The sequence below is a fragment of the Carlito syrichta genome, unplaced genomic scaffold (assembly GCF_000164805.1).
Source record: "Carlito syrichta isolate Samal-C Ts95f unplaced genomic scaffold, Tarsius_syrichta-2.0.1 Scaffold316465, whole genome shotgun sequence".
Classification (NCBI taxonomy): domain Eukaryota; kingdom Metazoa; phylum Chordata; class Mammalia; order Primates; family Tarsiidae; genus Carlito; species Carlito syrichta.
This window is the reverse complement of record NW_007260561.1, coordinates 767,738-784,529: the sequence shown is the minus strand read 5'-3', so window position 1 is coordinate 784,529 and position 16,792 is coordinate 767,738. Positions and strand designations below refer to the sequence as shown.

General features: G+C 36.9%; 1 protein-coding gene across 1 annotated transcript in view; it reads left to right on the top strand.

The window, feature by feature from the left end:
* Nucleotides 1-15,132, top strand: part of STXBP4 (syntaxin binding protein 4) — a 195,686-nt gene extending 180,554 nt beyond the window's left edge. The window contains exon 17 of the mRNA XM_008074470.1: nucleotides 14,594-15,132. Coding sequence (XP_008072661.1) covers nucleotides 14,594-14,708 — 115 coding nt within the window. The 3' untranslated portion in view covers nucleotides 14,709-15,132. The remainder of the gene's footprint in view (nucleotides 1-14,593) is intronic.
* Nucleotides 15,133-16,792: the final 1,660 nt, after the last annotated feature.

Genomic DNA, 16,792 nt, shown 5'->3' with positions numbered 1-16,792 from the left:
AGCAAACATCTACTATATGTCTTTTCTGGAACTATCCAGTTTTGGGTTTGGGGTTTGTTTTGGTTTGGTTTGATTTTTAAATCTTTATACTCTTTCTACTCCAACCAAAATCTTGATCCTGGATAGCCTGTGTTAGCTTTTGAGGTAAGAATGGTTCATTTACCAGGTGGATTATATTTTGAAGAAAATAAATAACAAGTTATGAACTCAGGTCATTGCCTTCCTCACCTTGACTTAAAAAGAATAGTGATTGAAATCACCCTCCCAGATCACCGGAAGAGGTGATGGTCTGTATTCATATAATCTCTTCCCTGAAATTGGCACCTGTCACTGCCTTCCCAGAAATGAAATTGTTACATCTGATGGAAACCAAGCCTCAGGCAAAGGAATAACTGTCAGTGCTGTTCCAAGAATGTCCAGATGAACGGTCCTCATTGAATATTCCTATCAATCTACGTGTCCAATGCACATCTATTAATACTTTGTCATCTACTTAAGCTCTGATGCAAGAGACGAAAGCATTTTACTCAGTATAAACAAGTGAAATCAGTGCTAGCATTGCTAGAACCAGTACTTTATAGTGTATGCATGTGTGAGAGAGAGTGTGTATGTGTGTGTGCGTGTGTGTGTATGCATGTATATGCAGGGTTACTATATATATATTACATATATATATATGTATCAGTGCATTCTAGGACTTTTTAAAATTTTTCTCCTTAGAGAGAGTTGCAGCATTCTTAAATTTAATGGTAAAATCCCCATTATCTTGAGAATGCTATAATGAAATTATCTAATTAACTCGGCCATTTTTCCAACCAACTCCTTACCTTCTCTTTGAAGTTACATACCATTACATATTTATGGTAGTCTTTTAGTATGATTCCACTTTAAAAGTTCATATACTTTGTACATATATCATATAACAAAACTGTGAGAGTTATCAAGTTTGTAAGTAAAACTGAATTTAAATATTACAAATTAGACATAGCTGCTGATTGCTTTTATTGTACTCTTTTATCTTTCTATTGAAATATTCAGATTCACTGTGATTAATGATCATACTTGTATTCATTCTCTATTTCTGCATAATAAATTTCTCCAAAATTTTGCAGCTTAAAACAATATGTATTTTCTCACCCAGTTTCAGAGCATCAAAAATCCAGAGTGACTTCACTGGATCATTCTGTCTCTCCCTCTCTCTTACTCTCACTCTCTCTCTCTCTGGGTCTCTTATGTGCCATCCAGGAAGTGAAGAGTGGCTCAGTGGGCTGGCTGGAATGTTTGTTCAAAGCCTACTCATGAGGCTGTGGGCAAAAGTCTTCAACTTCTCATCATATCATGAACACATAGGGCTACTCAAAATATGGCAGCTGTCTTCTCCCAAAGCCAGGGACAAGAAAGAGCAAGACAAAGACAAAAGCTACAGTGTCTTTTATAACCAATCTCAGAAGTGACTGATCTACCATCCCTTCTGCCATATGCTGTTGGTTACTCAGACCGATCCTGGTACAGTGTAGGAGGCGATCACACAAGAGTGTGAATCCCAGAAGGTGGGGATCACTGGGAGCCATCCTGAAGGGTGCCCACCAGAATGCTGTTTCACAATATATATTGACATAATATATAATACAATCTATATATCTATATAAACAGTACAAAATTTTCAATGCAAGACATTTGCTTTGAACATTCAATTATATTATTGACAATTTTTCAAATACATATAATCACTTGTTTTTTCTTAAACTTGACTTGTGATGTTTCATGCATTCATTGGGGTTAATATGCCTTTATATTTAAAATCTGAGATATTGTTCCTCATGTAATAAATACCATTCTTTATCACATAGAAAGTATTGCTCTTAGAACATTGCAAATGTGTATCAGTAAAATCCAGGGAGTCTGTGTTTTTGCTTGTTTGTTTTTTCTTTTAATTTTTTTTATCTTAAAGATGTGGAGTAAAATTCAGGGTTAAGTATACAAATGTTCGTCATGCAGGTAACTTTGTTGATGAAGTGTACCCCTCTTCCCCAGGCAGATTCCCACTACTGCCAATCCTGCTTCCCTGCTCCCCTCCTGGCAGTTTCCTGCTACTGCCAATCCTTTTCTTATAGTATTACGATAATTGTTCAAGGCCCGCTTATGCATGAGAACATGTGATACTCAGTTCTTTGTTTCTGTGAAACATCACTCAGTATATAGACTCTAAGTCCATCCAAGTTGCTGTGAAGTTCATGATTTTGTTCTTCTTTATGACTGCATAATATTCCATCATGTATATGTACCATATTTTTTTATCCAGTCCTCTTTTGATGGGCAGCATGGTTGGTTCCATGTTCTTGCTACTGTGAACAATGCTGCGATAAACATATGTGTGCGGGTATCTTTTTTATAGAGTGATTTGAGTTCTTCCGGGTAGATTCCCAGTAGGGGGATTGCAGGGTCATATGGAAGGTCAATTTTTAGATCTTTTAGGAATCACCACATTGTTTTCCACAGAGGCTGCACTAGTTTACACTCCCACCAACAGTGTAGAAGTGTTCCCTTTCCACTGCATCCTCTCCAGCATCTGTTGTTTTTTGAGTTATTGATGATAGCCATCCTGACTGGAGTTTAGGTGGTATCTCGGTGTAATTTTAATTTGCATTTCTTTGATGACTAGGGAGGCTGAGTGGTGAAAAAAAAAACAAACAGCTCCATTATAAAGTGGGCAAAAGATATAAATAGACACTTCTCAAAAGAAGACATACGAAAGCCGGGCTCGGTGGCTCAGCCTGTAATCCCGTGCCTTTGGAAAGCTGAGGTGAGTGGATTGCCTGAGCCTGCGGGTTCGAGACCCGCCTGGGCAGCGAGACCTCATCTCTACAATAAATCAAAAAAATCAGCCGGGCGTGGTAGCGCGCGCCTGTAATTCCGGCTACTTGGAAGGCTGAGGCAGAAGGATCGCCGGAGCCCAGCAGGTGAGGCTGCGGTGGCCGGAAGCGGCCACTGCACTCCAGTCTGGGCAACCGAGTGAGACTCTAACTCAAAAAAAAAAGAAGAAGAAGACATACGAGCAGCCAACATATACATGAGTCTATGTTTTTGGATGAAAAAAAAGTTTCTCTCTAGAGCAGAGAAGGGAAATAGATTTCAGCTCATACCAGCTCTGTCAGTTGCTGTCTCAGGTGTTGTTTTGAGTAGAATTCATTGATGTATGCCTTGATGATAGGAGATGTCTACCATGAGTGGAAGGGGAGAAGTAGCATATAAGACATGCCGTATCTTTCAGTCTTGCTAACAAAGAACTCTGCCATGATGAAACTCTGCCATGATGAAACAGTAATAATTCAGCCATTAGGTTGGAATAATAAAATAAATGAGAACACTTCTACTCCAAACTTCTTATGAGATGTTCAGATTTTGAGAGCCTTGATTTTATGACTCTAACGCATGACAGATTTCCAATAGGCATGGTTTTTCTCATTTCTCTCCAGTCAGAGTTCATTAGTGACCCCAAATTATTGCCTGTGCCTTGGGTAGGACAGGCAGTTAGGTTGTTCGCAAGTAGGAAGAATTATATGCACTTATATATGAATATGTGAATAAATTGTATCATTGTCTACTATATTAATTAAAAGGTTTAGTTACATGGTGTCATCTCATTTATAAATTGAAGAGAAAAAAACCCAGAAAACACAGAAAAGAAGAACTTGAAGTTATTATTTCTTAGGCCCTATCTTTATTTTGCAAGTATAGCCTATCTTAGGTAATTCTAATGCAACTAGAAAACAGGGAGATTGGAGAGGGGTGGATGGATAGGAAGAGATAGCTTCTGAATTGGAAATAAAAATCTACTACTTTTAGCTTCTGCTAAATCCTTAGCAGATTATTTTAGCTTCACTTTAGTGGGTACTGTCAAGAGCCCTCCCTCTGAAGATCTCATTAATTTGGCTGCTTTGATTCATTTTCAATGAGTGAGGAAGTGTCCACTGACAAACTAATAGATCTGAGGCTCATTTATGAGGTGTCAGGGCAATTTCTATGCAACAGACTTCAGACTAGATAAGGAAAATACACATGCAAGCTCCTCACTATCTTTTACACGTGTCAGGATCCTGAACATTTGATTTTTAACAGGGCTGTAATGAAGAAACCTGGTATTCATAGGGACTGAATAAATATTTATCAAATAAATGAATACTGCTTTTGACAGTCTGGGGAAGCAATTAATGGGGGAAAAAATAAGAAGGGCTTTAAAATTCGAAAAACCTGGGTTCTTATATTTATGCCACAGCTTTTGAGTGTGACCTTGGTAGTAGTAAGTTATTTTAATACTCTGTACCCCCATTCTCATCCAAAAACAAGGATAATAATGTCTATCTCCCCAGATTGTTTTGAAAGTTAAATGAAATTTGGGGTGTAAAACCCCTGGCAAAGTACCTAGTACATGGTGAGCACTTAACAGATGGTAGTCCCCCCTCCCTTCCCTTATTTTATACTATTGCTATTTGCCAGTAGGTTTTTAAATGACAACATTTGCACAGCTGCAAATAGAAACTAGTAGCCAAAACCTACACTTCTGCCACTTTCTGACCAGTCAAAAACCCTGTGATAGGAGCAGAGAGGTTGCATTGATCATGAGCCTGAGACAGCTTTCTTGGGATGTTCTATAAATACCTACAAAGAGGTGCAGGAATATGAAGAGCTGTGTGAGAAGTTGTCATTTAAAGGAAAGGCCAGCCAGCTGGCTTGGGTTATTCAGAATGGCAAAGCCCACTGAAATGAATAAAACATCCAGATCTAAACATCCAGCGTCAAACTTCTTCCCCCATTTAACCAATGACAGGTACAACATAGGCATTAAGCATGTGTTTCACTATTTCACTGGGATCTTAAAAGAAAATCTTCTGGGATTGCAGAAGGCGCTTTGGAAACTCATCACCCTTCTGGAGTTATACTTTATTTAGCTGGATGTAGAATGCGCTCTGCCTCCAGGACCCTTTATTTAGGGATATTAACAAATGCTTTTCTGTCAAACACTTTTCCTTACAAATTTGGTTACTGTATTAGTCTGCTAAGGATGTCATAACAAAACACCATGGACTGGATGGCTTAAACAATAGAAATCTATTTTTTTACAGTCTAGAGGCTAGAAATCCAAGATCAAGGTGCCATCAAAGTCGGTTTCTGGTGAGGTCTTTCATCCTAGCTTCTAGATGGCTACCTTTTTGCTGTGTCCTCACATGCCTTCTTCTTTGTGTGCACACGTGCAGAAAGTGTTGCCTCTGATGTTTCTTCTTCTTCCAAGGTTGTGTAAGATTAGTGTCCTGCCCCCCCAACCATGGCCTTACCTAATCCTAATTACCTACCCAGAGGTAATATCCACATACCAGGGGATCCCCAAAATTGAATTATTTTTTGGAGGGTGGGCCCCTTGTAGTACAGATTTCCCACGCCAGGTAAGTGTTCCAGGAACCCATCAGCATCGGTATACCAGCTAGTGTTGTGAGAGGTTGCATTTGGCTTCAGTGAATTTTTGAGGGGAGATTCTTTCAGTGTGTTTGCCCATTTCATAAGTGATCTATAAGCACACCTGCCCACATTATGCTGAGTGTTCAGCAGTTTTTGACCAAAAAATGGCATGATCTCCATGCTCTACCCTCCCTATTCACCTGACCTTGCCCTGGGTGACTTTTTGTTGTTTCCCCAGATGAAAAAAGTCCTCAAAGGGAAACATTTTCCTGATGTGGAAGAGGTGAAACCAAAAAATGGCAGAAGTACTAAAAGTCATCAAAACTGACAACTTCAAAAACTGTTTTGAGCAGTGGAAAAGGCATCTCAACAGGTATATTGCATCAAATGGAAAGTACTTTGAAGGTGACTGAAATTCAAACATGGAAGAATAAATAACACAAATTTTTAAAATAAATTCCAATTTCTTTTGGGTCTCCCCTCATACAGCCACATTAGGGATTAGCACTTCAACATATGAATTTGAGGAGAGGCATAGTTCAGTCCATAGAGTTGATTCTCTTTTAAATTACTTTCCATGAGGTCTCTAGCATCTATTTTCTTCATTCAGTAGATTATCTCCATTATAATTCATACATATGTATATATAACTTTTCATTCTCCACATTTTCCAAGATTTAGGCAGATTGCAAGAATCCCAATCACTGCCTTTTCCCTTAGGCCTCGTCTTTGTGGAAGAAGCAACTGAGGGAAGGAGGAGTGTGGTAGGCAGAATAGTGTCCTCTAGCAATGTCCGTACCCCAGCACCCCCGAGTATATTCAGTTACATGGTGAAGGGGAGAATTAAGGTTGCAGGAGAATTAAGGTTGCTAATCAACTGACCTTAAAATAGGAATTGTTTTGGCATCATCCAGTGGATCCCATCTCATAACAAGGGCCCTTAAACAGTGGACAAGGGAAGCAGAAGAAGAAAGGCAGAAGGAGATGTGACAATGGAAGCAGAATCCAAGCCATGCTGTGTTGCTGGCTTTGAAGTTGGGAGCCATGAGCCAAGGAGTGTGGGTGACTTGGAAGAGCAAAGAAACAGATTCTCCCCTAGAACCTCCTCCAGGAAGGAACGTAGCATTGCCTGCCTGCCTGCCGATACTTTGTTTTTAGCCCAATAAGACCCATGTGGGGCTTGTGAACTACAGAACTGTAAGATAGTAAATTTGTGTTGTTTTAAGCCACTAAATTTATGATAGTGTGTTACCATAGTAGAAAACTAATCCAGGGACTTAGAGGTAGAGGTGAAAGGGTAATGATTATGGTGTACCCAGAATGTTTCAGACATGGAACTGGGAGATCTATACATCTATCACTAAAACCATTGAGACAGGTATTATATGTTTTATAGATTAGGAAGCTGAGACTCAGAATTTAAGTAGCTTTCTCAGAGACGTACAGATAATCCAGTTAGTATATGATCAAGGTGGAATTTCAGACCAGATCTGCATAGTCTATAGAAAAGAACCAGTGCATGTGAGTCCTAGCTCTGCTACCATATGACCTTGGACACAACATTTAAACTCTCTGAGCCTCCATTTCATCAATTGTAAAAATGTGTAGAGAAAAATAATGCTCATGAGATTTGTATGAAGAGCAAATTGGGAAATTGGTATCAAAGAATATTAAGAAGTCCAAAGTGATTACTTGATGTAAGCAGCCACATACTTGAATATCTGTGTCAAATGAATGATCATAATATTAAGGAGGCCTGAGGTCTTCTTGGATCACACCTGCACTTTGTTACTCAGCATCAGTATTAACCAGGTACTTCTGTGAAAATTTCCATCCTTCTGTTGGGCATCTGGTGCTTAGAAACATAGCTTTAGCTGCATTTTGAGGCTGAAAATTCCAGTGTGGTAAAATTACCCCAGTAAGGAATAGGGAATAAAGGGTAGGGTAAGCTATTAGCCGGGTCACTTACCATGTTTTTTTATCTGTGGTAACATTATATACTCTAGTAAGTAAACAAGATTTATTTAGCTAACAATAGTAATTGTTTAATGTGAAAACTATAACTTCAAGCCGGAAATTTGAGTAAGTTTACATATAGCTCCAGCTATATAGAAAATAAACTAGTCATATTTGTTTGAGTTATCATAGTGATTCAGTTCTTACCTACCACCAAATGTATGAGTAGACCTTTGCAAGTTATTGGATATGAGAATATTTATGAGGAAGACTAGTAGCACTGGTTATTTGGTGGCCTTTGGAATATTTAAAGAAACCTTTTGCCTTGATTATGCTCAAATTCTATATGCGTATTTCTGAATCACTTAGAGCAATCCACTGGGCTTTCACATCTGAAGATTGTTTTATCTTATCCTCAGATATAAATAAACTTGTGTACCACTTTTGAATATTTTTACTCAGTGGTATAACAACAGTAATACATTAGTGGAATGTATCCATGCATCAAACATTTATGGACCTCACTTTCTGTGAGCATTAACTGGAGCTATAAAGATGACTAGGACACTTCTTGCCCTTCAGAAGCTAACAGCCTATTGGACAAAAGAATATGTATTAAAATAATTTGTTGCCATGTGATATAAAAAGTATGACTACTGGGGAGGCACAAAGCCTCAGGCTCAGGCTTCAGTAAGGACTTTTTATTCAAAGTTTAAATATCAAATTTTTATGAATTTTATGCCATGTACTTTTAAAAAGATATAATAGTTTTAGCCGTATAATCTATGATCAGTGAATTAGTCAACACATCTTTAATTACTTTCATCTTGTAAAGCTGAAGAGGCCCTTTCAGATGCAGTCTCCTCACATATAAAATGAAAAGATAAGTATAATCTTTTCTCAACCTTAAAATATAATAAGATTTCTAAAAGACAGTTAAGTCCATTTAGTCACAAGTCCAAAGTGGCACCATTTGAAACAATCCATATTTAAAACTTCATGAAAAAACTATAGTGGTCAACACTCACTCTCGTGTGGTTTTAGCACTTATAAATGGTGGAGTCAATAATACTGACAAAATATCTCAACTTTAGAGATGGTATCATAAAAAAACTCTCAAAATCCCTTCCAGCTTTGTGATTTTACAAATTCTTCTGTAACATACTATATACACATACTTATTTTTATATTTTTAGTATAGTCAGGTCAACTTTGCTAGAAAAATGTAAGAATCAATGTAAAATTAGCTGAAGTTATATGTTTTAAATAATTAGTTAAGGTTTTCAATTTAGTAATTCAGAAAAATACATTTAGTCAGATGTTTATTAATCAAAAGCCTAGATGACTTGTATTATAATGCTTACTATTTTAATAAGAACATTAAATATTAAAGCAGCTTCTATAGTTCATGCACCTCTACTCACAGTGGAAATTTAATTTGGAAACTTTGACAATGGTCTTGGGAACTTGTTTCTATTAAATTTATTATCCAATAATTTATATTCTGACAGAGGGATTATTGATATATTTAAAGTAGCATGAATATATAGTTATTCATTATTTTTCATATTTTATAAAGACAAACGTTTTGGTTTTATAAAAGTTGTACATTTACCAGGAAAGTAATAGTCATGGCTTCCTCTTGAAATACTCTCTTCTTGCTTGACAGTGATTTAGAGTAACAACAACAGTAATAGTAAATTGTCTGTTTTCAGTGACTTAATGCTCTCACAAGTCAGTGCAGGGATTCCTGGTTGATGGATGTGGTTTTCTTCAAGTGGTGTTTTTAAGATCCAGCCTCCTTCTATCTCATGGCTCTGCCATTCCTAGGGCCTCGAAGTCCTCTGCATTCAGTTAGTTGATGGTGAGTGAGAGTAGAGAAGCCATTTCAGCTTCTTAAAAACCTCTGAGCTGCAAAAAATAAACATTAATTCTGTCAACTTTCATTGGCAGAAACTTACCTACATGCTCACATAAAGAAGTAAGGAGAGCTGAGAAATATAGTCTCTGCCTAGACTGCTGCCTCCTGGTAACAATTCTTTGGTATGGAACAGAGGACATAAGTTTTTGGTGGACACTGCCGAGGGGAATATGAGAAAGTACAAATATACCAACTATGCAGTCCTATATAATTGTTTATTAGTATCTAATAGTTCACTGTAGAGGTGTCAATGATTTCAATAGGACATGTTCTTTGGTTTTTTCTGTATTTTTTATCCTGTCATTATCAAAAACAGCATCAATTTTTAAGTTACCCAGTACTACAATCTGTAATTATAGAATTGTCTCTTTCTTTGAAAAATTAATTCTATCAACTTTGGACCTGGCATGTTTTAACTCTATACAACAGTCAACAGCCATCCAGACCTATATATATGATTTGCAAAAATATAATTATTTTTCATATTTTCCTCAGGAATTTTCTTTTCAATGTTTACCTCTTAATAAAAATAAAATTTGCCCTCAAGACTGTAAAGATTTGGATGAGATCCTGCTAGTATTTGATCAGAGTCTCAGTGGATTTCCAAATGCCTAATAACAAAATGCTGAAAGTGTTCTGTGATATTTACAAAGTTCATTAATGAGAATTATTCATCTTGATTTTAGGGGCATATTTCCAAAATTATAAAGAAAGGGCTCCTTGTATATATCAATAGGAACAAACATACCTATAATTTTCTCCTAAATATTTGGAATGGATACTACCATTACTAGTCAGTATTTATTCTCATAACCAGTGTTTGTGGCAAGATTACATGCTGCCCTATCATAGTTCTGTTGCTTTTTAATAATTTTATCGATGTGATTCACCTTGTTTTTTTATCTTGTAATTTATTTTCAATTGGGATTATTCTTGAAGTATAATTTTTTTATTTTCATTACTCTTTGCTGTTTATAGCCAGTTGTACAATCTTCCAGTGATTCAAAGTTACTGGTGCCTGAAACAGATTGTGTTAGTATGTATTTGTCTTTGCTTTCTGGTTGATATGAATTCTCTTCAGAAAAAAAATGACATTGGAAGTTAATTATTTTTGGTTCATTATTCTGCAGCTTTATCTTAAATATGATAAAATAGTATGTTCAAGTCTTGCTAAATTCACAATAATATATAAATAGTGCTATCTACAATAGAAGAGTAACAAAAGAACCTCTTTAATCAGGATAGACATTTATAAGAATGAATTTCTATAAAACTAATGCACTTTTTGTCTCTGAACCACTTTTTGTTTAACAGACTGCCCCAAATTTTTATTTTGAAAGAAAGCATTTTGCTTTCTTTTTTGAAAGAAAGTATTTTGCTCCTTTAGCTAAGAGGTAAGAAACATAAGGAGGGTAATTATAATGAGATTTAAATAATTCACTTACATTTCTTTGCCAATAAAATAAAGCATGTTCTCTTATTTTTTTAATAAACTCTAAAATATGTCTTTCAATTTACTAATATTTTTTAAAGCACACAATGCTATCATCTTCCCAGATCGAATATTATTGTTTTCCAACAAAAGGTTTGGCAACCATTCAGTGGCAAATAGTAGTTATGCTTTTTAGATTTTCAAATATATCTGAGCTGCTGTTGATTGCTCTCCAAATCAGGTCAGATGTACTGTCTCTGCAGGAACATTTGCCAGAGGTACTGTATGTTCAAATGGAAGATTTTCATGTTTTATAGTCAGCTTCATTTATTTCCCAGACCTCTAAATTTTTTATACTAAGTAGCATCATCTCTCTTTAAGAACCATGGGGTCTTTATTAATTAAACAGAATCAACAAGGCTGATTTATCAGCTGAATTATCAGCTGAATTACCAAGCACACAAATCAGGGAGGAACTACTTCTAATGCTAGAATGTTCTTCAAGCTAGTAAATCTGGGATTATCTCATCATAGCGATTATGTCAAAGCTCTTTAGCCACAGTGCTCACTAGGACATAAATTGAATGGTATACACACAAATGGTCCCATTCCAGAATCATAGGAAGAAATCCAAATTTTTCTTACAAGAACCAGTAAGCCCTAATTATCAATAAAATTAGTCATGTTTTTTATTGAATATGTACTCTCTGCCAGACATTTTCCATACTCAAATGTTACTAGCATTTCAGAAGCACCGAGTCCCATTGGTTCTGGGTGTTTTTGACAGAGACACAGGTCTGTCATATGTACTTAAAGCACAGCACACATCTCTCTGTTGCTTCAGTTTTATTTTTTTCTAGCGAGCAACTGTTGTAATTGTATGTTTGATGCTTAGGTGTGATTAGTCAAATTTTATGACATTACTTTTATATTTGGAGTAAGATCACATGTTGATTTGTTGATTAAAAAGTGCTTTATGAAGGTTACTGGCATGGATGACTTTCTGGTAAAACTTTATAATATTCATTGCTCATTGTAGTATAACTACATTTTTTTCTTAGAAATTTTACTTTTGGTTATTTTAAGCTAGTAATTTAATGAATGTTCATATGTGGGCAGTTATAATACTTCAAGCATGAGAATATTATTTATAAAAATTCAAATAGCAAGCATGCACCTAAACTTATCTCTGAGATAATTTGTTCCTGCTTTTTTTCCCTCCCATCTTCTCTAATTATGAAACATTAAAGAGGTAGGAGGATTTAAAATAAAATTATGGTCTCTTCTTTGGACTAATATATTATAAATACACTGATAAACATTAAAATATACATGCCAAGATTTTAAAATAATCAAAGCTGTCTCCTCAAACTTCTTTCCTTTAGTTTTTTAAACATGTACTTTGTACAGGACGATGTCCTCATTTCACCTTCCAGTGGCATTCCAGTCCTCTTTTGTTATACTCATTAGTATTTCTTTAAAACCACTTTCAAGGTAGGCAGCTTTCCAGCTTTATAAAGACCTTGAAATAAAGTTAACCTTTATTTCAATATGTGTCAAATCACATGCTTTAGTAAATTTGGTCTCCATAATAAAAAATTTCATTAAACCATTTTAAATAAATATTAGTAATATGAATTATTGTCAAGAGAATAATGATTCTTTGTACCACTCAGCCACACTCTGAGCTTTTGAAACTATGAAGATGTCTAGGCCTTGTCACTCTCACCTTAATTCTTAAACAACTTGAACTCTTTTACCCCATCCAGAAACCACCAGTAATCTTCTTCTATGAACAGATACATTTTTAATATTTAAACAGAGAAGCTGAACAATGTGTGTAGGGAGAATATGAACAAAACTTAGAGTGTAAGACTTAAAGCAAACTAAACCAAACCAGTAATGACAGCGGAACTGACCATTACAACATTTTCATTGTTGTAATCAGTAGCCAGTAAAGTAAATGCATACTTTGTGATAGTTACCAAACTGTGTCCTATGGAATACTAGTCCTGCATATTTTAACAGGAATATGTTGGTTTTGTTAATGTGGCAGTCTTGGAGACACATAGAGCACACAAGCACATTAAAGGCTCTGGGAAATCCTGTAGTAAAGAACCCTATTAACTATGTCCAACTTATTTGACCATAAAATTCTATTCTTCACACAACATTTATTTCCGTTTTTTGTTGTTGTTTTTGTTGTTGCTTGTTTTTGAGACAGGGTCTTGCTCTGTCACCCAGGTTGGAGTGCAATGGCACAATTGTAGCTCACTGCAGCCTCGAACTCCTAGGCTCAAGCAATCCTCCCACCTCAGCCTCTGAATAGCCCCTATTAACTATGTCCAACTTATTTGACCATAAAATTCTATTCTTCACACAACATTTATTTCCGTTTTTTGTTGTTGTTTTTGTTGTTGCTTGTTTTTGAGACAGGGTCTTGCTCTGTCACCCAGGTTGGAGTGCAATGGCACAATTATAGCTCACTGCAGCCTCGAACTCCTAGGCTCAAGCAATCCTCCCACCTCAACCTCTGAATAGCTAGGACTACTGGCATGAGCCACTGTGCCTGGCTATTCTTCACATAACATTTATTTAAAACTCTTGGGAACATACTTTGGAAAATGTTACTTAATGCAGAAGGTACTTTCAGATCCACAATCATGGTAACTGCCGGCCTTCAGATGCACTTAAGCTGAGAAATGATGCTGCTTCTGAGAGTGAGTTTGGGTAGGGTTACTGATCCAGGATTGATGAGGGAAGTGGAGTAAACCAGAGTTAAAAAGAATATCTAAGGAGAAAAAACAACTCTTCATCATAATTCCAGAAGCTCTGTCTAGCACTCAGGAGCTAGGCAGGTGGTGGTAAATTTAGGAGATTCACCCAGCTGAACACTGGGAGTAGGACACTAGGTATGAGAAATACCATCCCCCAGGTAGGAGCATGCTTTTGTGATGTTGTTTTGCCACTCCCTAGACATGCCCAGTATATTTTGTACTTTCTTCCTCATCTTTGCTTGTGTTCTTTCTCTGAAACACCTTTCAAGGTAGTCATTTGTTCTGAGAACGTATCAGGCACCATAACTTGATAGATAAGAAACACAATTCCTCCCCTTAAGGAGCTTCATATGTAGTAAGAAGGACTAAAAATAAGCAGGCATTTGTAATGCGGTATAATAAGAGATAAGACCATGGGCACAAATTGGAGGAATCTTGAAGAAGTGGTTTTTTTAGAATTAGCATGAGTTAACTCCTCAGGGACTCCTCCTTGAGTAGAGATGTCTTGTGGCAGAGAAGAAGATACTGTTGAGGCAGGTTAAAAACTAAGGTATGTATTTCATCCAGAAGGCATTGGTTGGCACTGAATTTTTAGCAAGTGGGTAACAGTATATGATTTGTCATTTGGAAAGTTCTCTTGGCCGGAGTGGAGAATGAATTAGGAAAGAACTAAAACAGAGGCAGGGAGAGAAGCTATTTCAGTGACCCAGGCAATTACATTGAAAAAGAACAGAAAGAAACAGACTCCAGAGATGTTACAGCTAGACAATCATAGGACTTGCCAACTGACTGAATGTCAGGTCCATAAAAGAGAGGAGTCAAAGATGAAACGTTTGTCTGCATTCCTTTTTATCAAAGAAAAAAGAAAGAAATGGTTTTCATTGAGCTTTAAAACATGTCTAAGACTTATTAATAACTATTGCATCCAGTTCTCACTGCTTTGTATCGCAGGGACTACAGTAGGTGGAAGCAGTGCCATCAGAATCAGTACTTGCAAGGACGAGTGGTAAGACAGTCCCTCAGATTCTAACTGCATTCCTTGTTCTTTTCAAGCCACGTCACACAAACCACATCCTGGACCCATCCTGTGATGAGTGTCCTGAATCTGTCTTGCTCAGAAGAAAATGAAGAGGATTGCTCTAGAGAACATCCCGACCAGAAAAGCTGATAGTTTTCTGTAGAAGTGGAGCTTTGTGGTCTTCTGGCATCTCCGTCCCCACAGATGACTTGAGCAGAGACGTGTAACAGCCAACTCTGAGCTGCAACGATGTGAAACAGGGGTAAAGCATGCACTACTTCTTCAAGTGTAAAGTAGAGACTCTGTACTTAGGGTATTTTTGTAAAACTTTTTGATATTACTGTATACATTTAAAAGACCAATTGCCACTGCAGTAGTTCTTAAGAATAATCTAGCCACATTTTTTGAAATCACATATAATTAGATTTTATAATATTATACATTTTCCATATATAATTAGATCTTTGTAATCTTATATGAAGTTCTTCGTAGCATATTAGAGATGATGGTTTTTATAATTAAGACATGTTGAAATTATATGAACATAGTGAAATGCTTCATTTATTTGATCATTTACCCCCTTTTATATTCATACCTAGGAAAGTGATCTCAGCAAGCTTTCTAGAGTTTTAGGATCACAGTTAGACATCTTTCTGATGGGATGATGAATACAGCTTACATATTTATGGGACTTTCTAATTTACAAAATGCTTTTCAGACTTCATTGTATTTACACTGTACAATAAGCCCGTTAGGCTGATGTAGTAGATATTTTAATTCCTGTTTTTTAGGAGGGACATAACAGGTCATAGAGATGAAGCGCCCTGTCCTGAGACTGAGACTCACACCTATATCTTCTGATTCCATGTCTAGTCCCCTTTCCCCCACACCCCACTGTCCCCACAGAGGGAGGTCACAGCCCACCATGCAGGGCACCATGATTCTGTTGATGCAGCTGGCTCCACAGCTGTGCATTCCACAGAGATCCAGAAGGCACCTCTCAGTCAAACACCACCCCTCCGTAACCCCACTATTCGTCTCCTATAAACACTTCCCCCTTCTTCAAACCCACACCAGGTAGGGGCACTGCTTTGTGATGTTGTTTCAAAAGATTTCTTTCAGCAACTCCTATTTTTTTAAAGTGAAGGGAGTAGTTTGCCCTACTTAGGTTGTTCTCATCAGAGGGATCATCTGAGGAGAGTTAATGAGAGGAGAGGCATCTTTTTAAATATTGCTGCTCTGCTTGAAACAAGGTGGAGGCCTGGAGCCCAAGCAAACTTGCCCTGGCACTGCTATGCTAACCAAGAGTTCCTCAGATCATAGTGTAAGAACCATTCATTGTAACCATTTTACATATGAGTAAAACATTACTGACAGTGAATTAGTGGCTGGGTCAAGATTAGGCCTAGATCCTAAGTCTCCTAGTCTACTGAATTTCGTATGGTTTATAATGCAGATACATATGGTGACCATATACATACATTGTGCACACCCATACATTCCTGAATACATTTAGGATTAATGATTTATGTCTTGAATAATAATATAAAATCAAATCCAGACTGATAGGTAGCCATTATCCTTGAGAAAAGTTTCAGAATGGCTAGAGAAGATTTGGGTTTCACCTGACAGCCTTTTGAATGCTAGGAAGCTTCAGGGAGACAAGTTTTGAGAGAAGCCCAAGAGGGAGCTGTTTTCTCGCATCTTCCAGAGATGAGTGGATTCGCAAACACCTGAAGTCACTATTTTTATAAGTTAGTGTCTCTAATTGTGAAAGTAACAACTTTTTGTTGTTGTCAGATTAATGATATGACATTTCCCTCCCCTACTTAGGAGTGTTTTCTGGTTTATTTCCAGTGAGAAAAACACAGAGGAAATGCTTGAGTCACTTGATCAATGTCTTCAGGCATGTGACCCACTGACATCTTTTTAAGTGCTATTTTGTACCACTTTCCCACCTGTTTCTGTCAAATACCTATGACAAAGGCCTATAACAATTGTAACAACTATTAATTGAGCATTTTGTGCCATACATTGTGATGAGCAGTTTGCATGTATCATTTCATGATCTTAAAACCACTCCATGAGGTAGGAACTGTAATCTGTCCCCATTATGAAAAGAGAAAACAACTTTAGAGAAGTTTGCCTAAGGGTCACACGCCACCTACCTGCAGAAGCCAAGGTCCAAGGAAGGTATTTGATTCCTGAGCCTGTTCTCTAGTCCACTGTGCAGA